Source organism: Gymnoscopelus braueri, assembly GCF_963280865.1.
Source record: "Gymnoscopelus braueri genome assembly, chromosome: 10".
Classification (NCBI taxonomy): domain Eukaryota; kingdom Metazoa; phylum Chordata; class Actinopteri; order Myctophiformes; family Myctophidae; genus Gymnoscopelus; species Gymnoscopelus braueri.
In genome coordinates, this window is record NC_137611.1 from 10,058,123 (window position 1) to 10,084,016 (window position 25,894).

Sequence of the window (25,894 nt, forward strand, 5' to 3'; positions counted from 1 at the left end):
TGACAAACACATCACATTAAATGTTCAGTTCTGTTGAATCAGAATTACATGTGTAGAAGTGAAACATTTTCTGATGATTCCACACCGGCCACTCCATGAATAATGGGTTTATATTAATTAACAATTGTATCAAATTCATGCATAATGGTGGCCTTTAGAACATCGGTTCTCAAAGTGGGGACCCCCAGGGGTCCTGGGGGGTGTTCCAGGAAAATGTAGTTAACATAGCATCACAATCATTTTAACCACTGTATCCATTTATATGTTGGCTATTCAAAAATAGCAGATCTACAAGCTCACAGCGTGTCCTTGACATGAAAAGGTTTGAGAAACAGGTACATACTTTAGATTTTCTAGAAAAGTCATTAAAGATTGGAATAACGTTGTAATGAATGAATGAATAACATTTGGGCTATAGGCCAACAAATCCAGGAATAGAAAGTTTCTTTTTCTGGGAATATCATTTCAAGGATTCTTTAATGTAGATGGCATGGGTTGATGGGAAATGTAGTTTTATTCCTTCAGAAACTTACAGTTGGAAGCGGGCCTAGCTATTTATTATAATGCTAACACATGTGTCAAAAAACAAACAAACAAACAAACAAACAAATACACCCACATAACTGTATCGGGTGGGTTGAGGTCAAAAATAGACCTCGGCGTCAGAGTTACCTAATCCTCCTAGGAGGGGTGGACTACAAATCCCAGACTCCTTTGCGAGCGGGGCGAAGGCAGCCCCTGGTACTTGTAGTTCCCCCAGATGACGATTGTTTCCCTGTAAAGAAGCGAAGCGGGCTCTGCTTTAGCAAAAGACAAACAGATGTGAATATTGTTGAGCAGGTTAAAGGTAGGCCTGATCATGAACCATCATCCATACCGTCTGTGTAAACATTAGAGATACATTAACATAGGGTTTATATACATCGTGAGGTGTCGTTATAAATCATTTAAAAGTCCAGCATGGAGGCTAATAGTGTGTGAGGCGTTTACATGGCGATGCGTGTTTCTTTTGTGTTTGGGCTTGTGTAAAGAAGAAAAAAAACACAGCGATCCATCGCAGCTGTATTGATTATAAAACGTGTTTAATAATCAATGATCTGGTTGATCAATAGATCCCGGGTCGTCCTTTTAAACTAACGCATTCCAACAGACCTGTTCTCTGTCTTATGTCTGTGGGAACACGTTCTGTATCTGTAGCCTTTAGCTATACTTATTATCATGTAAGCACTGATATAAATGACGCTATTTAACGGTTAACAGGCCATTAAATGGCCTGTTAACCGTTAAATGGCTTCAGTTATATCAGTGGCTCTTCTTATTGCGTTTAAAGAGTAACTTTAGTTGGACTCGACATGGCAGCTTGTTTGTTTTGTTTAGCAGTGAAACGGATCCTCTGGCTCTGGTATAGGTTTGAACTGAAGTGAACTGACTCAGGGGAGGACATCATTATAGGCCACAATGTACTGTTATGTTAATGTTGTTTACATCCGGTTGTTAGGTAATGTAAACTATAACTGTCTGTCTTAACATACTTATTAGGGCTATACAACAAGCAACTGTCGTTGATCATCTTAGTGTTTATTGTATTGATTGCTTTAAATTAATTGAATTTTATGTTCTCTTCTTGGTGATTATTCTGTTGATTACTTTCAATTAATTGAATTATATATTATCTTCTTGGCGATTATTCTGTTGATGACTTTCAATTATGTATGATCTTAGTGATTATTGTATTGATTGCGTTCAATTAATTGAATTAATCAATAGCATTTTATATGTATGTTTATATTATGTGTGTGTGTACAGTGTGTGTGTGTGTGTTAGTGTGTGTATATATGTGTGTACACACACACACACACACACACACACACACACACACACACACACACACACACACACACACACACACACACAAATCAATGTGAAACAATCTAGTTGATGTTGTATAATATAATCTACTTAATTGATTAGGCTGATTAACCATTCAGCCCTGTTTTATAATTGTCGATCTGCTATTTTCAGTTTATTCTTTAAGAATAGATTAGTTCTGTTGCACCACTACTTTTGACTGAGATGTTGGTGCAGAAATAAACCCGGCAGGAGGTAGATTCTCTGTTCGCTTAATAATACACTATTATTATAACAGTTTTGATTTATGTTGCTTTGACTGTAATCATGAATAAATGCCTTGGTTTCAACCAGCCACATAATAACCACCACCACCATCTTTCTCCTTCTGTGTCCCATTATAGGCTTGTGTGAATTTATGGAAACATGTCAAAGAAACGGGGCAGGTAGGCATTCAAATAATTCTGCTTTTAAACGTATCCTCTCTACACATGACGTCATGTTATAGTTCAAATAGGCTCTATGCACAGCAGCAACCATATTGGAAATTGGGCCTCTTCCTTACTTCCCTCACAAGTGTTACCAATGATACACAATTGTGTTCCATTCTGGTCAAACAGAGTCAGGGTGCTGATATTATGCAATGGTGGCTCACTGGAAACACTCTGCTAAGGGTCTCAAAGTGACACCAAATCCATTAGGTTCCATTTGTACACTCTGAAGCCCTTTTTACACCGGGGTTGAACCAGTTTTTTTTTTCTTCCCGCCTAATTTTGAACCAGTTCCGAGTGTTTCCACCGAAAATGAGTTGGTTCCGAACTCCGAACTTCTTTCGGGAACAGGAAACACAAAATCGGTGGTTCACCTTGTGAACCGTGACGACATACGTGGGCGTGTCAATAATCAGTAGATTGGAAGACGGAAGACACTGTTGCGATATGTAAACATAAACAATGCCATCTGCAATAACAGCACGAACGCTCGCAGGTGATCTAAATAGACCATATTCACACGGCGGCCATATTGCTATAAAGTTAATGAAGTGCCACCCCGGTTGCCACGGCACCCGGGTGGCACTTTCAATGTAAAATTCCAAAATGGCCACCGTGTGAATATGGTCTATGATCCGCCATCCTAATTAAATCCAAATAGCTTTTATAAGCATGAAAAAAAAAAAACCTTTACATTGCCAAAGCTAAAATGAAAAGATCCAATAAAAACCAAGACTTAAATGTACGTTAAAAAAAAGGACTTGTGTAAGCTGTCACATTCACACGGGAAAACATATGGACACTGTTTACCGTTTGTGTTGTGCAACGCCCTCAGTGTATGACGTACCCTTCGTCTTTTCAATATTTGGTGTTTAGGTACATTAGCGCCACCAACTGAACCCGAGGACATTAGCTCCGGTTAAATCTGGTGGAAAACGCAAGCCTGTTCGCTAGAAAGCACCATGGTGAACCAAGAATCTAGAACGCCACTGGTTCGTGGTTCTAGAACCAAAGTTCTTTTGGTGGAAAAAGGGGCCTCAGAGAGTTATGGGGGGAAGTTTGACAACCACTGTGCTACACTAAATGGAACAGAGCCTTCATTAGAATCATCCTCATGTTAAGGAAGAGGGCCCAATTTCTTTCCAATATGGCTGGTGTGCATGGAGCCCATCCAAGGGGCCAGCTTGAGATTGTTACATTGACTCCAATACGGAAGATACGGTTCATATGAATGGCCTGTAGTTTCGCTGTTTTACCCCTGCGGGTGTCAGAAAGGATTTATTTTAACGCAAGCGGATGGGTTTTTGACAAACTTAACTCATTCACTGCCACAATTATTGCTGGCCGCGTTTGCCCACTGTCAGAGATTTTTCATCGAAAAAAAAAAAGTACTCTGGAGCCAAGATACAGAATTTTTAAGTTAACAAGGAAGTGGATGGGAGTCTAGATCTTCGAAAAATCATATCTCCTTGGTCTTTGGGTCAAATTGGAAAAAAATATTTTTTTACGTCAGTGGCAGGATTGGTAAACGGGAATAATTACGTCAATTACGTCAGTAAGACTAGATTTCTTTACCTTAATAAAAATGGTCATAAATTCTATATGCTTCCAGTCGCTAGTTTAAAGTCTCCTTTCAATCATCATGATATGCGTTTTGCTAAATTATGGTCCCATTTATTTTAAAATTGACGATAAAGTAGGCTATTCTCTAGGAGGGGTGGGATGATTTGATTGACAAGCTACACAACCAATAGCATTCATTCCCCGCCCCCCCGCTCTTGATTGACAAGCTACCCAACCAATAGCATTCTTTGGGGATTGTTTTCCGGTTCCTGTTCCCGACGTGCTTTTGGGCTTATATTAGAGATGGCGGATTTCAAATTTCTGAACAATCGGCTTCATTTTCGGTCTTTAGAAACCAGCGGTCTGGCTTTGTCCATCTCTTTTATACAGTCTATGAGCCCATCCCTAGACCTTACTGTGTACTTGTCTACCAGGGAAACAGAATGGACGCGCACACTGCACTGCTCTGGGACACTTGATTGTCTGCAGAGAACACTTAATTATTCTCGAGAGGAATCAGCTGGGAGGGACAGGAACTGGAGGCCTGGCTGGTAGGCAGCAGTGCACTGCATTGCAAAATGGAATTAATTCAATTAACCCAAATGGATAAAGCCACGGTTACATATTGCCATTTGACGAGGAGGCAGCAATTATATATATATATATATATATACAGCCTTATTTTCTTTGGCATATTCCTCCTGGGCCACGGCCTTAGGGAAGATGTGCAATGAGGGTTTGAAAAGGCAATCTGCAGTTTCCCATGTTTTGTATTTATTCGATCCCATGCTTTTTTATGTTGCCAATACCCATCCCATATATTATGTTATGTATTCTACTCCTCAGCTGCTCTCACACTGTAACATCTCCAAATCGATTGAGATGAGCAAAAGTCTAAACGAATCTGTGAGCTTGTTTTTTAAATCAATAAGTCAAATTGCTATCAAGAGTACCTGATTCTGTTTGATTTGAAGAGTGCACACTGTAGTTAGCCCACTAAGGAGAAAGCATCTGGGAACCCCGGAAAGCATCTGTTATTTATCTTTGAATATAGGCCTATATGTTTTTTTTAAAGCGATTTTTTTTTTACTCAAATCATTGCTTCCGTCTTCTAAATCCTTTCAATTAAAAAACAAAAAACAAACTTATGTTTCCATAATATCAGTGGTTCTCAAACTTTTTCCACGGACCCCCATCTCAAAATATTTTGTTCCAGGGACCCCCAGAAGCAAAGATTTGAGTTAAAAACATATATATACATATTCAAAGATATACACAAATGTTCACGATCTTTCAAAAATAGCAGATCTACAAGCTCATATGAGCTTGTATATCTGCTATTTTTGAATAGCCAAAAAACATCTAAAGTGACTCGGATCGGTTCCCGGATTGAATGAGTTAACTAAGTGAACGTGTGTCTGTCTGTACTCTGTCCTCTTCCAGGAAGCGTAGCTGTGGGGAGCTGAGCGAAAGCTCGTCGTCGTCCTCGTCCTCCACCACGACGCCGGACCCCGACAACCTGCTGGGCCTGAGGATCCAGCACAACTGGAGGGAGAAGGGCAACCTGACCAAGTGGAAGGGCACGGTGCTGGAGCGCCTCAGCGTCAACAAGAACCTCTACATGGTCAAGTACGACGGCTTCGACTGCGTCTACGGCATCGAGCTGTTCCAGGACGACCGCGTGTCCAACCTGCAGGTGCTGACGGAGAAAGTCGGTGAGTTGGTCGCGACGACGAGGAGATGCTTCCCGATACATCACGTTTTTTTACAGGTAAAGGATCCCTGGCTAATAAGCCCTATGTGCAGGCAAACACAGAGGAGGGAGCGCACACCTGTGTTGATGACGTGCTGACCACGGCAGGTAATGGTATTGAAAAAGGATGAGGCCACACAGCTCTTAGCCACGATGCTTCTTAGAATATATTTTTTCTCCTAAAGTTCTTTCCACCCTTAACACATCGACCGCCAGAGGTTAATCTCATAATGTACTCACCAGTGCCAAGGTGTTTTTGTTGTTTTTTTGTTTTTTTCATGTCGCCATAGATCTTGTTAAAATCCTTAAGATTGAGCCGTACACGGTCTGTTTACATCCGCGACATCCCACTGTATCTCCCAGTGAAAACCACGTGTCAAACGGGGTATCCATGTTGTAGTTAGAGCGGATTACGTTAAACAGTGAAATGCGAGGAGAAAAAACTACAGGAAGAGAATTGAGTTTCAGTTTCGTCTGTAGAACGAGGCCGGAAACAGTTGGATTTAACGGACCGTAGGACTACGTTCTTGGCGGTTAATGTGTTAACTGTCTTCAATAATATAAAAAATCATTGATACTTTTTTTTGCTATATTTAATTGACCCGAACGTGTCAAGCAGACAGACGACCCAAAGTGGTGTTTCCTTGTGTAGCCTCTGATCCAAGAGCTCTCCACAAATGAGTTCTGGTATTGTCCCCTCCTGCATTGCTCTGGAGAGTTCTTGATCCAGTTCGTTGTTGTTTTTTACTGTTTGTTTTCCTATTTGGTACAATGTATGTATATTTATATTTCTCAGAGCGTCCCAGAATTATGTATCTTTTTGTATATTATTGTTGTATATTTAATTTTTAATATGAATAATGAAAAAACCTACTGTACACAATTCAGTCATACTGAAATAGTGTGTTGGTCACTTGTCAGTAACGGGTTATTACCCACCCCACCCATGCTGATGGGTAGATTGAGGACACTTCCGTGTAACGAGTTCACCGTTGTCCCAGTCCCTTCATCTTCTGTTAAACCCTGAGGAAGACTTCATTGTCCAAACGTTGGTTTCTTTTATTAAAAGTTTGCATCGTGGCTAAGAGCTGTGCGGCCTCATCCTTTATCAATACTAATAAGCCATATATGCCTTAATACATTATAATTGCCCTATGAAACACCTTAAATATTTTATTTATTTTAGAAATAGTTATGGAGGACAATTATAATGTATTAAGGCAAAAGGCTCCATCCACTGAACACAGCAGGCAAATGGCTGCTGTGTTAATAACTAGTCAGATGGGGCTGAGCCATCTCTGGATGTCTTGTAATTTAAGAGGAGGTTACAGGTTATTTATTTAAAGCTTATTAGCTGCACCGCTACAGTATGTGATAATGGTGGGTGCTCTCTGTAACTGACCCCGGGTGCCTGGGCAGTATTCTATGTATATCACTTTCATATCAAGTTTTACAGCTGGGATAAACTTATCAGATGGCGTTTTACTCAGTGCAACTGATCTATCTAGTTCGGAATGGCCAGTTGGGCTTTGAGTCGCGTGTGTGTGTGTGTGTGTGTGTGTGTGTGTGTGTGTGTGTGTGCGTGCGTACACACACACACACACCCCTACGTTGCTGAATGTTCACACAACATCCCAAATCACAGGAGGCAGGAGATGAGAAAATGGCCAAAACATCGAAAAACTGTGAAAGTGGCAGTTTTCAAGATGTTTTGGCCATCATCTCTGTAACGGAAGGTCCAATCTGCTCAGTTCAAAGCTTGTTGGATGCGTGACTTTAAGGACATTAAGCACACGATGACACCTTTTCTGTTTGTCGGGCCTAAAATTATGGTAATTGTTCAGGCCGGCCCAGTTAGGGAACTCTAAACCTTACAGGTCTTTAAAGGTAGGGTAAGTGATTTGCTTTGGTTAAAATAAGTGTTAAATAGCTCTATATTCTGATAGTACTCATTGCTATAGAGTGTTTGTTCAGTATTAGGAGTCTCCTTGTGTCTCCACCTCTTTATTAAACAGAAAATGCATTTTCGTTTCAGTTTCAGTTTCATTTCCAATTTTATCCAACCAGGACAGAGAACTCAATCAGGATACAGATTAAACAAGTGAAATTGGAAGTGATGACACTAAGAAATGAGCAGACAAAATTGGAACTGGAACACTATACAAATTAAGCTTAAAAATGGGTACTTTCTCCTGATTGGCTGAGATTTTGACACCTACCGAAAAATGTATTTTCTGTTTATTAAAGAGCTGGAGAGACAGGGAGACATCTGTTACTGAAAAAACACTCTATAGCAATGATTACTATCAGAATATAGTGTTTTAACCTTTTAACAAAATACTTTTTGTTTTAACCAAAAAATATCACTTACCCTACCTTTAACTCTTCAGAGTTATGGGGGTCCTTGAAATTCAAAAAGTTTCAGAAGTGCAACATCAACTGCAGCATACAAAATAATTGATTACAGTAAATGATATATCATCACGATGGATGATGTGGTATCGTAATGGCATTAGACTGGCATACTCGCCGATAACCGATACCAGTTATTGTAGGCAGTGTCGGCAGCTTTTCCGATACTGGTATCTGTATTGGAACAACTCTTATTCGATACTTGCAAAACCATATGATCATAACTTGCAATGAAGTTTCTTACCGACAAATGTCCACCAGCATTGATTGATTGATTGAATACTTTATTAGTCAGTGTAAACAGTACATTCAGACATTAACCCATTAAGTCCTGAGGCGATATTTAAAAATGTTTTCTAAATCCTAACAGTTTTTTTGAAAAAATTAAATACAATTTATTTTCAAGATTTTTTTAAAAATAGCAGATATACAAGCTCATAGCGCGGCACTCGGTGCCGCGCTATGAGCTTGTAGATCTGCTATTTTTGAATAGCCAAAGAAATCTAAAAAGTGACACAGATGCGTTCCAGGTCTTGATTTAAGGCTAAAAGGATGACACAAAAAAGTCCTGGGGACTTGTTTCCATTGTGGTTCTATGTATTCAATTCATGAACATAGCATAAAGATAACACAATAATACATATCGTCAACAAATATAAAACACTATATGTACAATGTTTTATTTAGTTTTAGTCAGTCTTTTGAATAAAATTCCATTTAGTTTTAGTCATATTTCAGTCGTCTGAAAAGTTTTGGCAGACTAAATATAAGATTATAGTCGACTAAATCTACTGTTGATTTAGTCGACTTAAATGTATTTCGGCGGGCCTTGATGGCGTCGTAATGCCTGATTTTACACTTGGTTAAAGGTAGGGTAAGTGATATTGTTTGGTTAAAACAAAAAGTATTTTGTTAAAAGGTTAAAGCACTATATTCTGATAGTAATCATTGCTATAGAGTGTGTGTTCAGTAACCGGAGTCTCCCCGTCTCTCCAGCTCTGTAATAAACAGAAAATACATTTTCCGGTAGGTGTCAAAATCTCAGCCAATCAGGAGAAAGTATCCATTTTTATAGTGTTCCAGTTCCAATTTTGTCTGCTCATTTCTTAGTGTCATCACTTCCAATTTCACTTGTTTAATCTGTATCCTGATTGAGTTCTCTATCCTGATTGGATAAAATTGGAAATGCATTTTCTGTTTTATAAAGAGCTGGAGAGACAAGGAGACTCCTTTTAATAAACAAACACTCTATAGCAATGAGTACTTTCAGAATATAGAGCTATTTAACACTTATTTTAACCAAAGAAAATCACTTGCCCTACCTTTAACGTGTCGCAGCGTCAGTAAAAAAAAAAATCATCATAGTTTTAGTCGACGAAATCAACACAGATCCACATTCCACATTTCTACAGCATGGTGTGTGTGTGTGTGTGTGTGCATGGAGGGTGTGTGTGTGTGTGTGTGTGTGTGTGCATCTCCTCCCAGTTAGTAAACACCTCCATCTGCTGCAGTTGATCTGCTTCGGTACATCTGCTGCACAACACCCAGTTGTCCAATACTGTGTGGTAGTGCAATAAGGAAAACAAAAGGACACAAATCCATTTATAATGACTGTAACAGAGGACAAATAAAACAGCCATACATAATGACTTTTAACCCATTAAGGCCCGAGGTTCCGATTCTACAAATGCCTTCTAAATCCTAACAGTTTTTTGAAAAAAACGTATGTTGCTATGTCAGTGGTTTTCAAACTTTTTAATGTCAAGGACCCCAAAATGATATGTATTTGGCCACGGACCCCCCATCTCAAAATATATTGTTCCAGGGACCCCCAGAAGCAAAGATATGAGTTACAAATTTTCGCTTTAAAAATATATATATTCACAGATTTGTACACATTTTCTAAATTTTTCAAAAATAGCAGATATACAAGCTCGTAGCGCGGCACTCTGTGCCGCGCTACGAGCTTGTAGATCTGCTATTTTTGAATAGCCAAAGTGTAAAATAATGCTTTTTAGCTCAAATCTAAAAATGACACAGATGCGTCCCAGGTCTTAACACATTGGGTGCCAAAACCGTATATATACGGTTTTGCGCATACTAACGTTGAGTGCCAAAACCGTATATATACGGTTTTTGAAAAAAAAAATAAAAAATTACTTTTTTTTTTTTAATTTTTTTTTTTTTTTTCCTTCACAGCAACAGGAAATATCACTCCTACAAGATTTAGACTCCAATCCACCTCCTGGTTAACTTATGACTTCAAAAACCTGTATCTCGGCTCCTGTGCACTTTTTTTTTTTACAATGTTAATGTCAACTATGGAATGGATTTCCGAATGTTTTAAATTTTTTCCCCCCGATTGTACGAGACCTGTATGTGTGTAATGAGGGGATCACCGTGAGGACGGTGATCACTGAATTTTTTTTGTGACTACTTGAAAAAGGTTCAAAATGTTTAAAAAGTCCTGGCACTCAAAGTATAATATTTTAATAAACCTCTGGCACCCAATGTGTTAATGGGTTAACAGATGATGTTGGCATTGGGTTAAAGCTAGAGAGGGCCCAACAAACAAACATGGAAGTCTTGGAAGCTAATGTTGGTAATTAGTGAAGATTAATTATCTGATGTTATTTGTCTGGTTTCTTTTGCAAATTTTGCTTTTACAATGTACTCAAAGAAAACATTTTTTGCCTATTTTATTGGGGCGTTAACAGCAGAACATATTACACCAGCATGTTTATTTGACAGGGACAATACAAAAAACAATGTATCAAGTTATAAAAACAAACAAAATATATGTTTTATTGGATCCGAGCACTCGATACATTGTTTTTTGTATTGTTTATGTCAATTTTGTTTTTGAAATATATATATTTTTTATAATAATAATATTCGAATATATTAGAATATCTGCCAATTTTTAAGACCAATATTCGAATATCATTTCTGAGGAAAGTTGACAGCCCTAATATATATAGTAGGCTATTTATTTAGTCTGTTGAGTTGGACATGAGAAAAGATCAATAGCTCACGTATTTGTTACTCGGGCTTGTTTTTCTGGACCACAATGTTAAAAATGTCATTTAGATATAATTTTATTTAGACTGATGCTATAGGCTCATTGCTTACCTAGCATCCTCCTTGGATTACCTGTGATCCTGTTACTAAGGCACTACTACATCAGTGGTTCTCAAACTTTTTGTGCCAAGGACCCCCAAATTGGCCACGGACACCCATCTGAAAATCTTTTGTGCCAGGGACCCCCAGAGGAGAAGATTTGTGTTAAAAATCTCAAAATTATTCAAAACATGTTAAAGCACTTTCAAGATTTTTCAAAAATAGAAGATGTACAAGTTCGCAGCGCAGCACGAAGTGACGCGCTGTGAGCTTGTATATCTGCTATTTTTAAATAGCCACGGTAACCACTTTTGCTGGGGAACCCCTCCAAGGACCCCTGGATTTTGAGAACCATTGCACTACACTGTCTCTCTGCATTTGATGCATGCGTTTACCTCATACCGTGTGATAAATGCCTACATTGCAATTGATCATGTTGGCGTAAGCCAGATTTATACTTGGTTGCACATCGGTGTTGCACACACCGAAAATAGCCAATCTAGATAGATAGATAGATGGATATCTTTTTTATTGATCCCTGGGGAGAAAAACAACAACACACGGTTACAGTGTCCTCACCCGCCCGCCACAAAACAAATGATATGATTGTCTACTTTCCGCACCAACAGTCATTAGTCTTCTAGCAGTCATCTTGTAGTAAGCAGTACGTTCTCTCCTCCCACAGTAAAATAATAATAATACATCAGACTTATATGTATATATATATAGCGCTTTTCTTAGTACCCAAAGTCGCTTTACAAAACAAATCAAAATAAACAACTTTATTAGGAGCGAGAAAATAAAGTAAAAAACATTAAGCTAAGACTAATCAGCAGAAAGGGAGATTTGGTTTGAGTTAGGCGGGGAAAGCAAGTCTGAAAAGGTGGGTTTTGAGGGAGGCTTTGAACACGGCAAGGATGGGGACGGCTTTGATGTGAGTGAGGTGGGGGTGGGTTCCAAAGGGAGGGGGGGGCTGCAATTGAAAAAGCCCCGTCACCCAGTAAACAGTAATTAGTCTTCTAGTCTTCTTGTAGTAAGCAGTACGTTCTCTCTTCCCACGGTAAACCGTAATTGTCTTCTAGTAGTCTTCTAGTAGTAAGCACTGTTGATTTTGACAGCAAAAAAATACAGTTTAGTTTTAGTAATATTTTAGTCATCTGATTTTTTTTAGTTTTTAGTCTAGTTTTAGTCCACTAAATATCATAAGATTATAGTCGACTAAATCTACAGTTGATTTGCTCGACTAAAATGTATTTTGGCGGACCTTAAGGCGTCGTAATGGCTGGTCTTATACTTGCATGCTGAAAATAGCAGATCTACAAGCTTACAAAGCTTCGCGCTGCGACGTGTTGTGAGCTTGTAGATCTGCTATTTTCAGAGCGCAACACCCAACCAAACATAAAATGACTTGTCTTTTTTAGTTCTAGTGGATCTCTTCTCCACTAGTCCCTCATAACATTTTAGTCTAGTTTTTATTTGTTGACGAAATTGTCAATATATTCCGTCATAGTTTTAGTCGTCTAGCTTCGTTTTTATTTGGTTTTTATGTAGTTTTCGTTACTGAAAAAAGGTAGTCGACGAACGTTTTTCGTCATAGTTTTAGTCGACGAAATCAACACTGGCTGTAAGCAGTACGTTCTCTCTCTCTCTCTCTCTCTCCACAGTAAACAAGATGATCAAGATCCCCTCCGGGGCGGAGGAGCTGGTGGGCCGGGCGGTGGAGCACCTGTTCGAGAAGGAGGACGGCGAGAAGAACGAGTGGCGGGGCATGGTGCTGTCCCGCGCGCCCGTCATGACCCACTGGTACTACATCACCTACGAGAAGGACCCCGTGCTCTACATGTACCAGCTATGGGACGACTACAAGGACGGAGACCTACGTGTCCTGCCGGAGTCAGGTACGCCGGAGTCAGGTATACTATGTTTGAACGATACCCAAAACCACCAGCCAGGGCAACTATGTTGGAACAATACCCAAAACAACCAGCCAGGGTAACTATGTTGGAACTAAACAACCAGCCAGGGTAACTATGTTGGAACAATACCCAAAACAACCAGCCAGGGTAACTATGTTGGAACTAAACAACCAGCCAGGGTAACTATGTTGGAACTAAACCCAAAACAACCAGCCAGGGTAACTATGTTGGAACTAAACAACCAGCCAGGGTAACTATGTTGGAACTAAACAACCAGCCAGGGTAACTATGTTGGAACTAAACAACCAGCCAGGGTAACTATGTTGGAACTAAACCACCAGCCAGGGTAACTATGTTGTAACTAAACCACCAGCCAGGGTAAATATGTTGGAACTAAACAACCAGCCAGGGTAACTATGTTGGAACTAAACCACCAAGCCAGGGTAAATATGTTGGAACTAAACAACCAGCCAGGGTAAATATGTTGGAACTAAACCACCAAGCCAGGGTAAATATGTTGGAACTAAACAACCAGCCAGGGTAACTATGTTGGAACTAAACCACCAGCCAGGGTAACTATGTTGGAACTAAACAACCAGCCAGGGTAACTATGTTGGAACTAAACAACCAGCCAGGGTAACTATGTTGGAACTAAACAACCAGCCAGGGTAACTATGTTGGAACTAAACAACCAGCCAGGGTAAATATGTTGGAACTAAACAACCAGCCAGGGTAACTATGTTGGAACTAAATCAAAATAAGACTGAAGGACAATACATGCTCCTTCCAACGTTGAAAAAAAAACGGTTCGGACAGGTTATCCAAACTAGTTCAGAGAGTCAGGACATCTGGAGGAGGTGCAGGAGTTCTTAGGAAAAATCTCTGAGACCATAATATCGTTGCTGTCGGGGCAGAACTCCTATCTCCACATTTTAACTTTTTGTGTTTTTTTTTTTTTGTAAAAGTCACACAAAAGTATAAAAAATAGCAGATATGCAAGCTCGAAATAGTATAGTTTGTTGACAACTTTTGATGCAGTAATGGTCTTTTTTTTGTATTAAAAATGCCTTAAAAGTCCTTTAAATTGTCAATTCACTGTCATCTGGAGACCTGCCCCCAAAATCAAGTGGGGACCCCCCTGGGGATCCCGACCCACAGGTTGAGAACCACTGGTTTAAAGGACACACTGCTAGTGCGGTGTGTATGGCTGCCGTTTCACAAACCTACAGATTAGGACTTTATGGCTCTGACAAGATGTTTCAGTCGTGAGCTTTTCATTTGGCTTCATTCCCAGTGTACAGCTGTTGTACCTCCTGCTGGAATGAATGGATCTGTGCTGAACATTTTGTGCTGAACATTCTCTGACCCCCAGAACAGCAGTGGAAGCGGTGAGGGAGATGTCACAATGACTTACAATCAGTGTTGCCACATTTTGTGTCGGTAATAAGCAACCTAGGTCTAGGAAAACAAGCCCAAAAGAAGCGACTATAGTCAAGTCAAGTGTATGTACTGTATATAGCACATTTAAAAACAACAGCAGTTGACCCAAAGTGCTTTCCAAAACGAGAGCAAATTTTTTTACCTTGAATAGTCTATTCACAAAGCAAAATAAAGACCACGTTGAGCACCTATATACTGTATACGTTGGCGTTTTGAAAATAGCCGATCTACAAGCTCACAACGCGTCGCATCGTGAGCTTGTAGATCTGCTATTTTCCTAAAGAATCTTGACCTAAAATGGGCAATATTTGGAAGATTCTTCCCTGGCACAAAACATTCTCAGATGGGGGGTTATAGGGACAAATAGATATTAATAGTATTTTGGGGTTTCATGGCATGAAAATATTTGAGAACCACTGGTTTAACCCATTGATACCTGGAACGCATCTGTGTCACTTTAGATTTCTTTAGGCTATTCAAAAATAGCAGATATACAAGCTCATAGCGCGGCTTGTATATCTGCTATTTTTGAAAAATCGAGGAGAAAAAAAAGTTTTTTTTTTTCAAAAAATTGTTAGGATTTAGAAGACATTTCTAGAATCTTCTCAGGTCTTAATGGGTTAATAAATAATTATAAAAAAGATTTGGAAGCAAGCCTCAAATAAGCAACTACACTTCAGAAACAAGCACAAAAAAAAACGCAACCCTTTACAAGAAAAGAAGCCCAAAGTCGCTTATAATAAGCGCACATGGCAGCACTGCTTACACAATCTGTTGGTTCAGTTGTTTGGTTCAAATTGTGATCTTGAGCAGCAGGGGAATGATCTGGACCAGGCTGCAGATACACTGGGAACAGGCTGGTTGAGGTCAAGGTTCATCTCCCTACTCCCTTTCCTGTTGTCCCTATTTTGGGCATTTTTCTTTCACATTTTAAAAAATGATCAAAAATAGCTCACGACATGTTGTTGATGTCATGTGACGCGTTGGTGAGCTTGTAGATGAGCTATTTTTGTAATGGGGGGTTTTACAAGTTAAACCCTGGGAGTCCCTCAGGGTTCTATACCAAGTCCGCCACAAAATCTCTCTCTCTCGGAAATTAGCTGCTCCACGAGCTCACAACCACGACGCGTTGGCATTGTTTTCACTGAATGTTTGACCCAGAATAAGGGATGTCAGTGGTTCTCTCAAAGTGAGGTCCCTGGGGAGGACCCCCAGGGGGTCCTTGAGATGGTATTCAGGGGGTCCCCAGCTAAATGACTTGATAGTTAAATAGGAACATCATGGAACCTTACAGGAAGTCTGCAACTCTGAGAGTGTACACAAATGGACCCTTACACTGTCCCCCCAAGTATCACAGAATTTCAGAAATGGACATTGTGAGGACCCCCCCCCAACAAGAAATTGTTTTAATTTATGGTTAAATATTTTTAGAGTTAAAGGGATAGTTCACCACCAAAATGGCCTTTTTTATAATGATTAGTCACCCCATGGAGACTTGAATTCATGGATGTTTAGATTTTTCTTTTCTCACATTCCTAAACCAATAATTTGATGACCGGCTGCGGTTCCGGCAGGAGACACAAAGAGTCTCCTTTGTGTCTCCTAGCGGAACCGCTGCCTACCGGTTCACTGGTCATGAAAGTATTGGCTCAGGAATGCGACAAAGTCAATCTTTCGGGTGAACTATTCCTTTAAGTTTACTATTAGGAAAGAGTCATGTTGGGATTAGGATTAAACATTTAGAGGTTAAGTTTTGGTGCTGGAGTTATGCCTGATTTATACTTAGGTGCTGAAAAATTGCTGATCTACCAGCTAGATCTGTAGATCTAGCTTAGATCTTTCTGTTTTTCGGCGATACATTTTCAGCTATTTTCAATGTCCTCACAAGTATAGTCATACAAACCTTTGTGTGTGTGTTCCCTCCTCCTCCTCCCCAGAGAACAAACACCTGCTCCCGGCGGACAGGAAGCCGGGCGAGGAGACGGAGAGCCTGGTGGGGAAGCAGGTGGAGTACGTGACCGACAACGGCCTGAAGAGGACGGGCCTGGTCATCTACCAGGTCCCCGCCAAGCCCACCGTGTACTACATCAAATATGACGATGACTATCACATCCACGTGTACGACCTGGTGAAGACCACCTAGTGGTGAAGACCACCACCCCTCGTACTGACTTGACTGACAGACTGTCTCAGCTCCCCCCCCCCCCCCTCTGTTACCAACCAACCAACCACACTCAACATGTTATCTCACTATTAGTGATGGGTCGTTCACGATCGATTCGTTCAAAAGAGCTAGTTCTTTGGCATGAACGAACCCGTTCACTTCCTGAAGCTGTTACGTTCACGCTTTCGTTCATGCCCCGCCCCGTCCCCTCCCCCCCATAGACAGGACGGGAGGGCGGGCTGTTCCCACGACAGACGGTTGTTTTTCACTAGACATGAACGAATCATTTGAACGAATCATTTGAACGGATCATTTGAACTAGGCCTGTCCCCGACTAAGGATTTGTTTACTCTAATTGGCGACTAATTGCCAATAGTCGACTGGCAGTCGACTAATAAAAAAATTTGGGGGCCAAAATACATTTTATTTCAAAGGGCCAAGTCTACACAGTTTGTTTTGTCTCCAGCAGAGTTTCTAGTGTCTCTATCTCTCTCTGGAAGAGGTTGCACATGAACTCTGCAGCCGCACTGAGGCGCTCCAACACAAACAATACCAATACAAAGACGAGGAATAAGAAGAATAAAGTGGAAGTTACGTGTGGTTGCAGGCGTAGACTTGGCCAAAAAACAATTTAAAACATTTTTGGCCCTTAAAAAAAAAATAATAAAAAAAAAAACTTCTTTTTTTTTTTTTTTTTCCGACTAGAGTCGACTAAGAGACACTTAGTCGACTCGGACCCCCCGCGACTAACCAGTCGACTAGTCGACTTAGTCGAGGTCAGGCCTAATTTGAACAGATCATTGCCGTGAACGAAATAGTTCGTTCACTGAAATGAACGTTTTTTTCCCAACCACTACTCACTATACAAGCATTAGTCTCCATCTATAACGAGGATAGTGTAAAGGTTTTTTTCAGACGGGAGAGCGACACACACTACGCTTGGCGTTCTCGCTTGGATCAGCGGGGGGGGTAGCACTGCGCTCCTCATGAACACACACACACACACAATCACTCCCGCCAGTAAACGCCAGGCGGCGATCTATTCTACACCCACTTCAGCTGTATTCAAATCCTTGTCCTTGCGTCTCACGTGAGGGGGAAAAAAAAGAAACTGACAATAATCCGGCTCTTGTCGCGGGTTATAGGGTGTGTGTGTGCAGTGAAACAAGCGCCACAATTTCACGGGATGGCGTTGCCCCTTCAGATCCAAACTAGTCGCCCCGCCTGTCATTGAAAATGCATTACTAAGGCGTGTCAGTCGCTCCCCGTTCTGTAAAGCCCTTCATAATGGGTCAGTTGTTACACTCTCAGCGTTACAGCAGAACGACTTTAATAGAGGTTTGGGTTGTAAGTTAACTTGCCACGATGTAACTCAAATATCTTCTATATGCATTGTGAGCTTGTAGATCTGCTATTTTTCCCCGGAATAGGGATGCAGAAGTTCCAGTGGTGCGATAATCCAAATGTATTTGCCACCTTGGACTTGGCATTGCACGGTGGAACAGCTCTCTCCAAGTGGCTTCTGACAATGTATAAAATTACCTTTAAAGGAACGTGGGGTTTTGTAATATTATTATACAATCCTCTTTTTTGTGTTTGTCTGTCTGCTAAAAGAGTGACTTTGAGACCTGTCAATGAGGACAAAATAATCTATTTTGGAATATTAATTTCTACTTAAACGGAGCAGCTATTGAAGATTATCTCACCGATATGTTGTAGTTGGATCATTGCAAAGGTAAACTAGACAACCCAGACCTCTACCAAAGAGCCATTTCACTTTAAATCAGTGGTTCTCAAAGTAGGGTCCAGGCGGGACCCTCTGTGTTCCTTGAGGGGGTTCCAAATGGACATTTTGTGTAACAGGTGTTTAACTGAGAGAGTGTACAAATGGAACCAAATGGACCGGGACCCGGAAGGGTCCATTTGTACCCTCTCAGGCGTGTAACGCCCAACGTTTGAGAACCACTGCTTTAAATTGACACTCAGGATGTTGCAGTGTTGCCAAGCGTTACCTGCTATAGTGTTTTGTTTTTCCTACAACGGGAGAAGCCCCCCCCACCGCCCTCTTTCCCTTAGGGGCTGTGTCCACAAAGAACACCTTTTTTTAGTTGGCAGAGCCATGCAATTCTATGGTAAAGACGCACTGGTGTTGCTCCCTCTTTCTTTGGTCTTTCGACCAGGTGGGCGTGGTTGTACAGGACGCAGCAGTGAGCGCTTCAGGGCGCAACCACACCCACCTGTTTGAAACACCAAAGAAAGAGGGAGGTCCCCTCCTCTTCCCAGCGCCAAGCATCACGCTTCAGCTGTTCCCGAGGCCGCATACACACAGTTAAAACACTCGTTTTATGGCTGCCCAAAGTGGGGTCCAGCAAGGGACCCTGAGGGTTCCTTGAGGGGGTTCCAAATGGACCTTTACAGGTATTAAATTTTAATAAATAAATAAAATTAATGTATAAAGCTATAAAACCGTAGTGCAACATCAACTGAAGCATTCAAAATACAGAATTATGTGGTATGGGAATGGCATAGACTGGCATACTCGCCAATACCGATGCCAGCATTTTAGGCAGTATCGGCGGCTTTTCCGATACAGGTATCGGAAACGACTCTCTGACAAACCCGGTCGTTTACCAACGTTTGAATTGTTATCACAACCATGAGAAGCCCTTGCTTACTGTTGTTTTATAGCTAAGCTTTTTGTGCATAAAACTGTCTCAGATGGCTGGACGTTTGAGCAGTGAGGACCTCAGTGGTTGATAGATTATGAGCGCTATGGACATGATACAGTATCCACTATGGACATGATATCCACTATGGACATGATATCCACTATGGACATGATATCCAAAGCTGTGTATGAGCGATATCCAAAGCACTTCCTCAGCTCAAAAGGCGTTCTTTGTGGACACGGGGCCCCTGGTAGCTCCGTTATTTCTTTGTAGTCAGTGTTTACTGGCATGGGGGAGGGGGTGACTAATATGTTAAAACATTGTTTTGTTTTGTCACTCCTATATTTTAGATTCTACGTTTATTCAAGCTGTAAGGTTCACTGACCTGCAGACAAAGCATTTGTATCTATTGGAAGGGCTCTGAAACGGAAACGGAGCTGGAGAAATGTTTAGTTTTCTTTTCTTTGTGTAATAATCAACACTCGTGTAAGTGCAACGTCGGAGCCCAAAATGGCGTCGACTTCTAAGTTACCCATCAAGCAAAGAGTTTTCGATGATGCGTATACTTATACCTCTTGTTTTTTCTTTTTTGTAAGTTTTTTTATACACTATTTATCTGGAATATCTGATATTGCTGCTGCTGGTAATGCAAAAGCTTTGGTAAAAAAAAAAAAAAATTGCCTGTTTTGTTGAGATGATAAATGTCGTGTCATGAATCAGTCTCAGTTCTTCGTTAAGGATTTAAGAACTTATAGTCATTTAATCAGTGCTACATTCATTATTAAAATTAATGATAATTAAAGATGAAAGATATAGGCATTGTTTTGGATGTGACGGTCTTAATTTGTCACTCAGCGAATTAGGTTGATGTTTTGGTCTGAGAAGACTTAAGTGAGAACAAGTTATTGTAATAATTATGTTAAGAGACCAGAAGCCAGCCAGCCGAAATCTGCTGGATTTCTGTTAAAAATTATGAATGCAAAACGCAACGATTTTGTACATTATAACATTATTAATAATTCTGATATCATGATCTCTCATCGTTTGTGCACTTACATCATGTACGGTATTGTCTCATCTGATCGGTTCCAGACATTGTCTTCATATTTTATTTTGGATTTACTGTAAGTCTGTCTCTGTACACTTTGCCAAAACTGTTGATGAAACATATTCAGACCTCACATTGTTATCATGCATATTGTGACCCTACAGGTGTGCTGTAACTTGTAAATATAATGTGAAACATTTGTAAGAACTTGAATGGAGCGTGTGAGAGTTATTTTATGTTCTACTTGCTGGAACACCACTGTTTTCAAAGGGTGTCGAGTAGCATCATTTAATGATAACGCATGAATTTATAACCGTTGATAAGTGATACATGATCACCTCGTAGCTGGCAGGCCGAACCCTTGTATCTCCATATTTCAACTTTTCTACAGTGTCACACAAAAGTGAAGACCGGTTCCTCACCCTTGCTTCACGGAGGAACCATAGGCTTTCTTCCAGAGATTTACAGGCAGAACGGTGCCACAGACGGATGTCAAAGTTGCAGGACCCATGCTTAGGAGGTGCCAGTCACACACCTGCCAGCAAATGGTTCCAGGGCTGACACCAAATAATGCTGACACTGTAACGGAACACCAGCTTCCACTTGCCCTATTGCACGGGCCTTATCCCTAAGGGACAGACGTGGCATCTTTCCATGGGGGTAGTGTTGCTGCTTGGAGCATACACAAACTCAACAAAGTTGCAGGACCCATGCTCTGGTGCCAGCAGTTGTGTGTGTGCTGGCAGGCCGCTCAAAACGAGAGTGATTACCAACAGAAGGGGGATATTGGGGGATTTTGGCAAATATTTGGGGGGCACTACCTACACGTTTAGCTGTGTTGCTCATTGCACGATCCTTACAAGTTATACCTCATTGTAAAGGTGACTAATCAACGATAAAAATTGTATAAAATACAATACCAATCGGTATTACTGAAGTGGAGACATAATTGATCGAAGTTAAGTTTCCGATTTTTTTATGGGCAGTTTAGTTGGAGATTTTGGAAATGTTCTTGAAACATGCAGGCGTCAAGTTGCTTCCCAGTACCGTCACAAACTGCTATTACAATCTATTAGTCACTGAACAATATACAATATACAAGCCTGTTTTGGAGCAGATTATTTGATGACATACATTTGAATTAAGCATTGTTAAATGGATGAAACAAACATTAATATACAATATGGCATTAATAATATAACCATTTCTGTTTTCTCTTGTCACTGGTGACACAATCAAATGACCTTTGGGTGGTTATATTCTCTCTGTAATCTATACAATGTCATTTAGATAAAGCCTTCTAATCTCAATAGGCTGTTACTAGTGATTGTGTCTGTGCTCTCTATAATGTCATAAAACTACATTTGATAGCTTGTGACAACTTTTGATTTATCTATAAAGAGAGCTCTTGTAAGGTAAGAAAACACTGTTTCCCAAACAGTGGTCCGGGACCCATGTTTGGGTCGCGGACCAAAGTAAATATCCCTCTTTTTTTTAAAGTTGTTTCTTACATTTTAAAACATATTTCAAAAGATTTAAAACAAAAGTTAAAACCAAAACATCAAGTATTTCATAATTAAAACCAGAAAATCTAATAATTACCATAAATAAAAAAATAAAAACAAAAGTTATCAGGGAATGTGTGATAATGGATGTGACATCATGTGACCTGGTCAATCAGAACATACTTCAATTTGTTCTTGTATAAATGTAAGTGAAGAAAGTTGTATACCAGTAGTAGAGAACTTGTCCCAAAGTGTAGTACCTCTATATTTAAGGGAAAATTGACCATGACTAGTTAGTAGGCCTACGCTGCTTGACGCGGTGCATTCCCTGAGTTATGATGTCACCTGCGGGGCCATTCCAATACTTAGTGGAACTTCAGCTATATGATCCTCCCATTGTTTTTCAGCTACCATATAAGCCCTAGGGAAGATAACGGCAGCTGACCCCAATTAGTGCAAGTGTATCACACTCGCGTTCCTTTTATCACACACACACCCTTCACCCAAATAAAGGCTTGTTATGTGCCAAGTATTTTTAGCACATTTTAACAAGCCTTTATTTGCCATTATACACATGGTTCACAGCTGAGGTGAGGTGAGGTTGGATAACCTTCGGCAATGACGCGTGTGTGTGAATATATAACAAACCAACCATAAGGTGTGTACAGTAGGTTATTTATTGATGGCACTGCAGTTACCTGTGTGTGTGTGTGTGTGTGTGTGTGTGTGTGAGAGAGAGACATTGCATTCTAAAATATTCCCAGACACAGGAAAAAACAGTCCAGGTATTAATTGGAATGTAACACCATAGAAGACTAATTGTGATTAAAAACAAAGCACATTGAAAACAAATGATTTAAAGAGCTGTAGAGGTAAGCATGCAAACAATCATGGATGATGTTCAAAGAAAACAGGACCCTGGTGAACAACTGGTCAATTGACGTCCCCTTAATAAATTTATTTCAACATTCAACTTCAATTTGCTTTCAACTTTACTGTCATAAGATTACAGGTGTAAAAGGGTAAAAAAATAGAAAAATAAATGAAAGTCAGATAAGAAGACACAATGAAATATACTGTACATAAAATGTGCATGGTCAAACTAGAAATGAAACGAGGCAGAAATGCTTCTTTTGTGCAAAGTATAGAGAAGCACTTGAAGCAGATATAAATGGCAGAAGACAACTGAAGTGCTGAAGTAAGATTTGCATTAACCTTTTTTCTATTGTAAATGGCCGTGCAACATAATAACCACAGTTCACTGCAGAGCCAGATAACAAAACGGAGGCAGTCTGGTTCCTGTTCAGTACAGCTGATGTTTAAGTTGCTTCTCTAGTGTTGTTATAGAGGTTATAGACAGTGATGGAAAAAGTACTCAAGTTTTACTCAGTAAAAGTATCAACACCACAATGTGAATGAAATACTCTGTTACAAGTAAAAGTGCGGTATTCAAAATGTTACTTGAGTAAAAGCACAAAAGTATCTGTTTTAGCACTGGTTTTAACAGACAGGATGCATCAGGTTTCTGGTGGCAGAAAGAAGCTGAAAGAGAGGAAATGGGTTTGATGTCAGTGTGTCAGAGGAAACCCGCCTGGATCCAGGTGCTGATGCTGTGTGTTCAACTACAGCCAGTGGTGGATAGTAACTAAGTACTCAAGTACTATATTCTTAGGTAAAATGTTGAGGTATTTTTTGTACTTACTTAATTACTGGAGTATTTCCAATTCTCAATACTTTTACTTCTATTCCACTACATCTCAGAGGCAAATGTTGAACTTTTTATCCCACTACAATTATTTGAAAACTTTAAGTTACTTGTTACTTTGTAGATGTGGTATATGAACAGTATGCAAGTCAAAACATATTAAGAAATGATACTATACTAATCTAAAAGTCAGAAGAGTAATAATAATGTGACTGGTGAATGTGTGAATGGGCTAGTTCTAACGCAGCAACAGCTGTGAATCTAACAGCTGAGCCAAATGGCCATTGCGTTGCTCTTATCTATAGTACATACCTTATATGGCTATTTAGAATGGCTTCTTTGGTGAATGTCTACTATAAGAACGGTGTGAGATGTTTGTTTGGGATGTGCTCGTGCCCAGAGGGGCTGCAGGAGAGGGCTCTGCCCTGGATTCTATGATGCTGTTTGTTTGATGCTGAATAAATGAACATGGGAACTTGGAAACCCTGACGTCTGCTCTCTGCTTCTTCTCCTCTTCATTATTACCACCAACGGGCCTGATAACACGCAGTTTAATGCCTCTAATACACGACATAGACTTTTATTATAATTACAAAACATACATTTAACCACTTCAGCCCGATATATTCATTGGCTATTTGAAAATAGCCGATCTACAAGATCACAATATGCGTCGCTTCGCGACACGTTGGGAAACCGGGAAAGCATCTGTATTATTTTAGATTATTTTAGCGGCCAAAAAGAGCACAAAAGAGTTACTTTGAGAACTACGATTTTAGAAGGCCTTTGTAGAATCGGCCTCAGGTCTTACTGGGTTCACAGTGATTGTGTGACACAGCCTACACAATATGACATTTGTGTTTATTACGTGTTTCCTTGTGTTTCTAAGAGCCTTATTGTGTCTTGGGATGAGCAGGGAACTTATATTTTAGGAACAGACCTATCCCAATTTTCACCACAAGGGGCGCAATTCCGCCTGTGAGAGACACGTGTAGTTTCAGGTGGTCACGTGACTTCTCTCTTTGAACAAGGAAGAGAGAAAGAACAACACCAAAACTGACTGTCTCCTGTTTTTTGAGCGGTGTAACCGCTCCTATAAGAGGGTTTAGGACCCATCCGTGGCGAAAGTTTTTTTTTCCGTCGTGAAAATTTGTCTTTCGCTGTGACGCCATGCTGTGGAAAACACGCCCATAGGCTAAGCTCTGCAGGACGTGCTGTGATTGGCTAGCGAGACACATGATGAAATGAACTTCAAACTTCGCAGACGCGCTGTGATTGGCTAGCGAGACGCATGATGAAATTAATAATAATGTAAAAAATGTAAGCACGTCACTTCACAGGACGTGCTGTGATTGGCTACCGAGATGCATGATGAAATTAATAACTCCGCTCACTTCACACTGGATGTGTTTTTTCCTGTTTATTCAGGTAAATGAAGTATTTGAAGAACCTAAAACATGTTCAAAATAAGCACTTAGTAAACCAGAAATGTTGTGATTGTATATTAGTTTATTGTGTGTAGTTGAATCTGGGCCTATGTGCAGTCAGATTCATGGCAGCCATTACTGTATAGCCCTAGAATGGCTGCAATATTACATTTTCATTTCGGGCCCCATCTTGCTCGCCACCTTATCCCTAAACTCTCTAGGCCATACTTTACTATTTTGAAAAACATAGAAAAATATTGCAACTCGCCGATCTACATCGACACGTTCTAGATTGTAGACTCCTAGAACTCATCTAACCCCTGCTCACCTTTCTAGGGTGGGATGGCTCAGGGTAGAGGACAGAGTACAGCAACTTGCAATGGACCTGGTGGTCTACAAGATAGACGACACCACAAAGACACCCATGTACCTGGCAAACTCTTTCAAAAACGTCAAAGACATCAATCACAACACCAGAGGGAGCTCCACTAATCATGTTCAACACAGATTTGGCTCAAACAAGGGGTTAAATTTGTTCTACTGCTATGCTGCTAAAAGAGCACTTGCAGGTGGCTGCAATTCGGAACTGGCCCTTGTAAAAAGTCAAAGCCTACCTAGAATTATTTGTGAACACACATCAGGGTACACACATCATAAAGGTATAAAGGCAAGTCATGTGATTGGGGACATTATCATAGCCTTCTCTATTATCATAGGCTCCACCCCAGTGCAGGTAGTCCATTCACCCTGGGTCCATAATCCATTCACACTGATAGCTGCTGTGCTGTCCTTCATAAACCAGCTATAAGCTGGAGAAGAAGCCACGAGGATCA

At 40.4% G+C, this 25,894-nt stretch overlaps 3 protein-coding genes across 6 annotated transcripts in view; 1 reads left to right on the forward strand and 2 right to left on the reverse strand.

The window, feature by feature from the left end:
• The window catches only part of plekhj1 (pleckstrin homology domain containing, family J member 1), a 387,353-nt gene that overhangs the window by 299,830 nt on the left and 61,629 nt on the right, over window positions 1-25,894 (reverse strand). The gene's annotated exons all lie outside the window — the stretch shown is intronic.
• Window positions 1-25,894, reverse strand: part of LOC308093014 (uncharacterized protein) — a 168,342-nt gene that overhangs the window by 59,225 nt on the left and 83,223 nt on the right. The window lies entirely within an intron of this gene.
• LOC308094514 (spindlin-1-like) lies at window positions 766-20,631 on the forward strand. 4 transcript variants are annotated; one of them, XM_080441234.1, is made up of 6 exons: window positions 789-847; window positions 2,023-2,103; window positions 2,253-2,294; window positions 5,346-5,617; window positions 12,852-13,100; window positions 16,481-20,631. In XM_080441234.1, exons 3-6 carry the CDS (start codon window positions 2,275-2,277, stop codon window positions 16,684-16,686), a joined length of 747 nt encoding a protein of 248 aa, XP_080297360.1. In that variant the 5' UTR covers window positions 789-847; window positions 2,023-2,103; window positions 2,253-2,274; the 3' UTR covers window positions 16,687-20,631. The 4 variants fall into 4 exon arrangements, with proteins under 4 accessions (XP_080297359.1, XP_080297362.1, XP_080297360.1 ...); XM_080441235.1 differs by lacking the exon at window positions 789-847 and adding an exon at window positions 879-1,498; XM_080441233.1 differs by lacking the exon at window positions 2,023-2,103 and having other exon boundaries at window positions 766-847.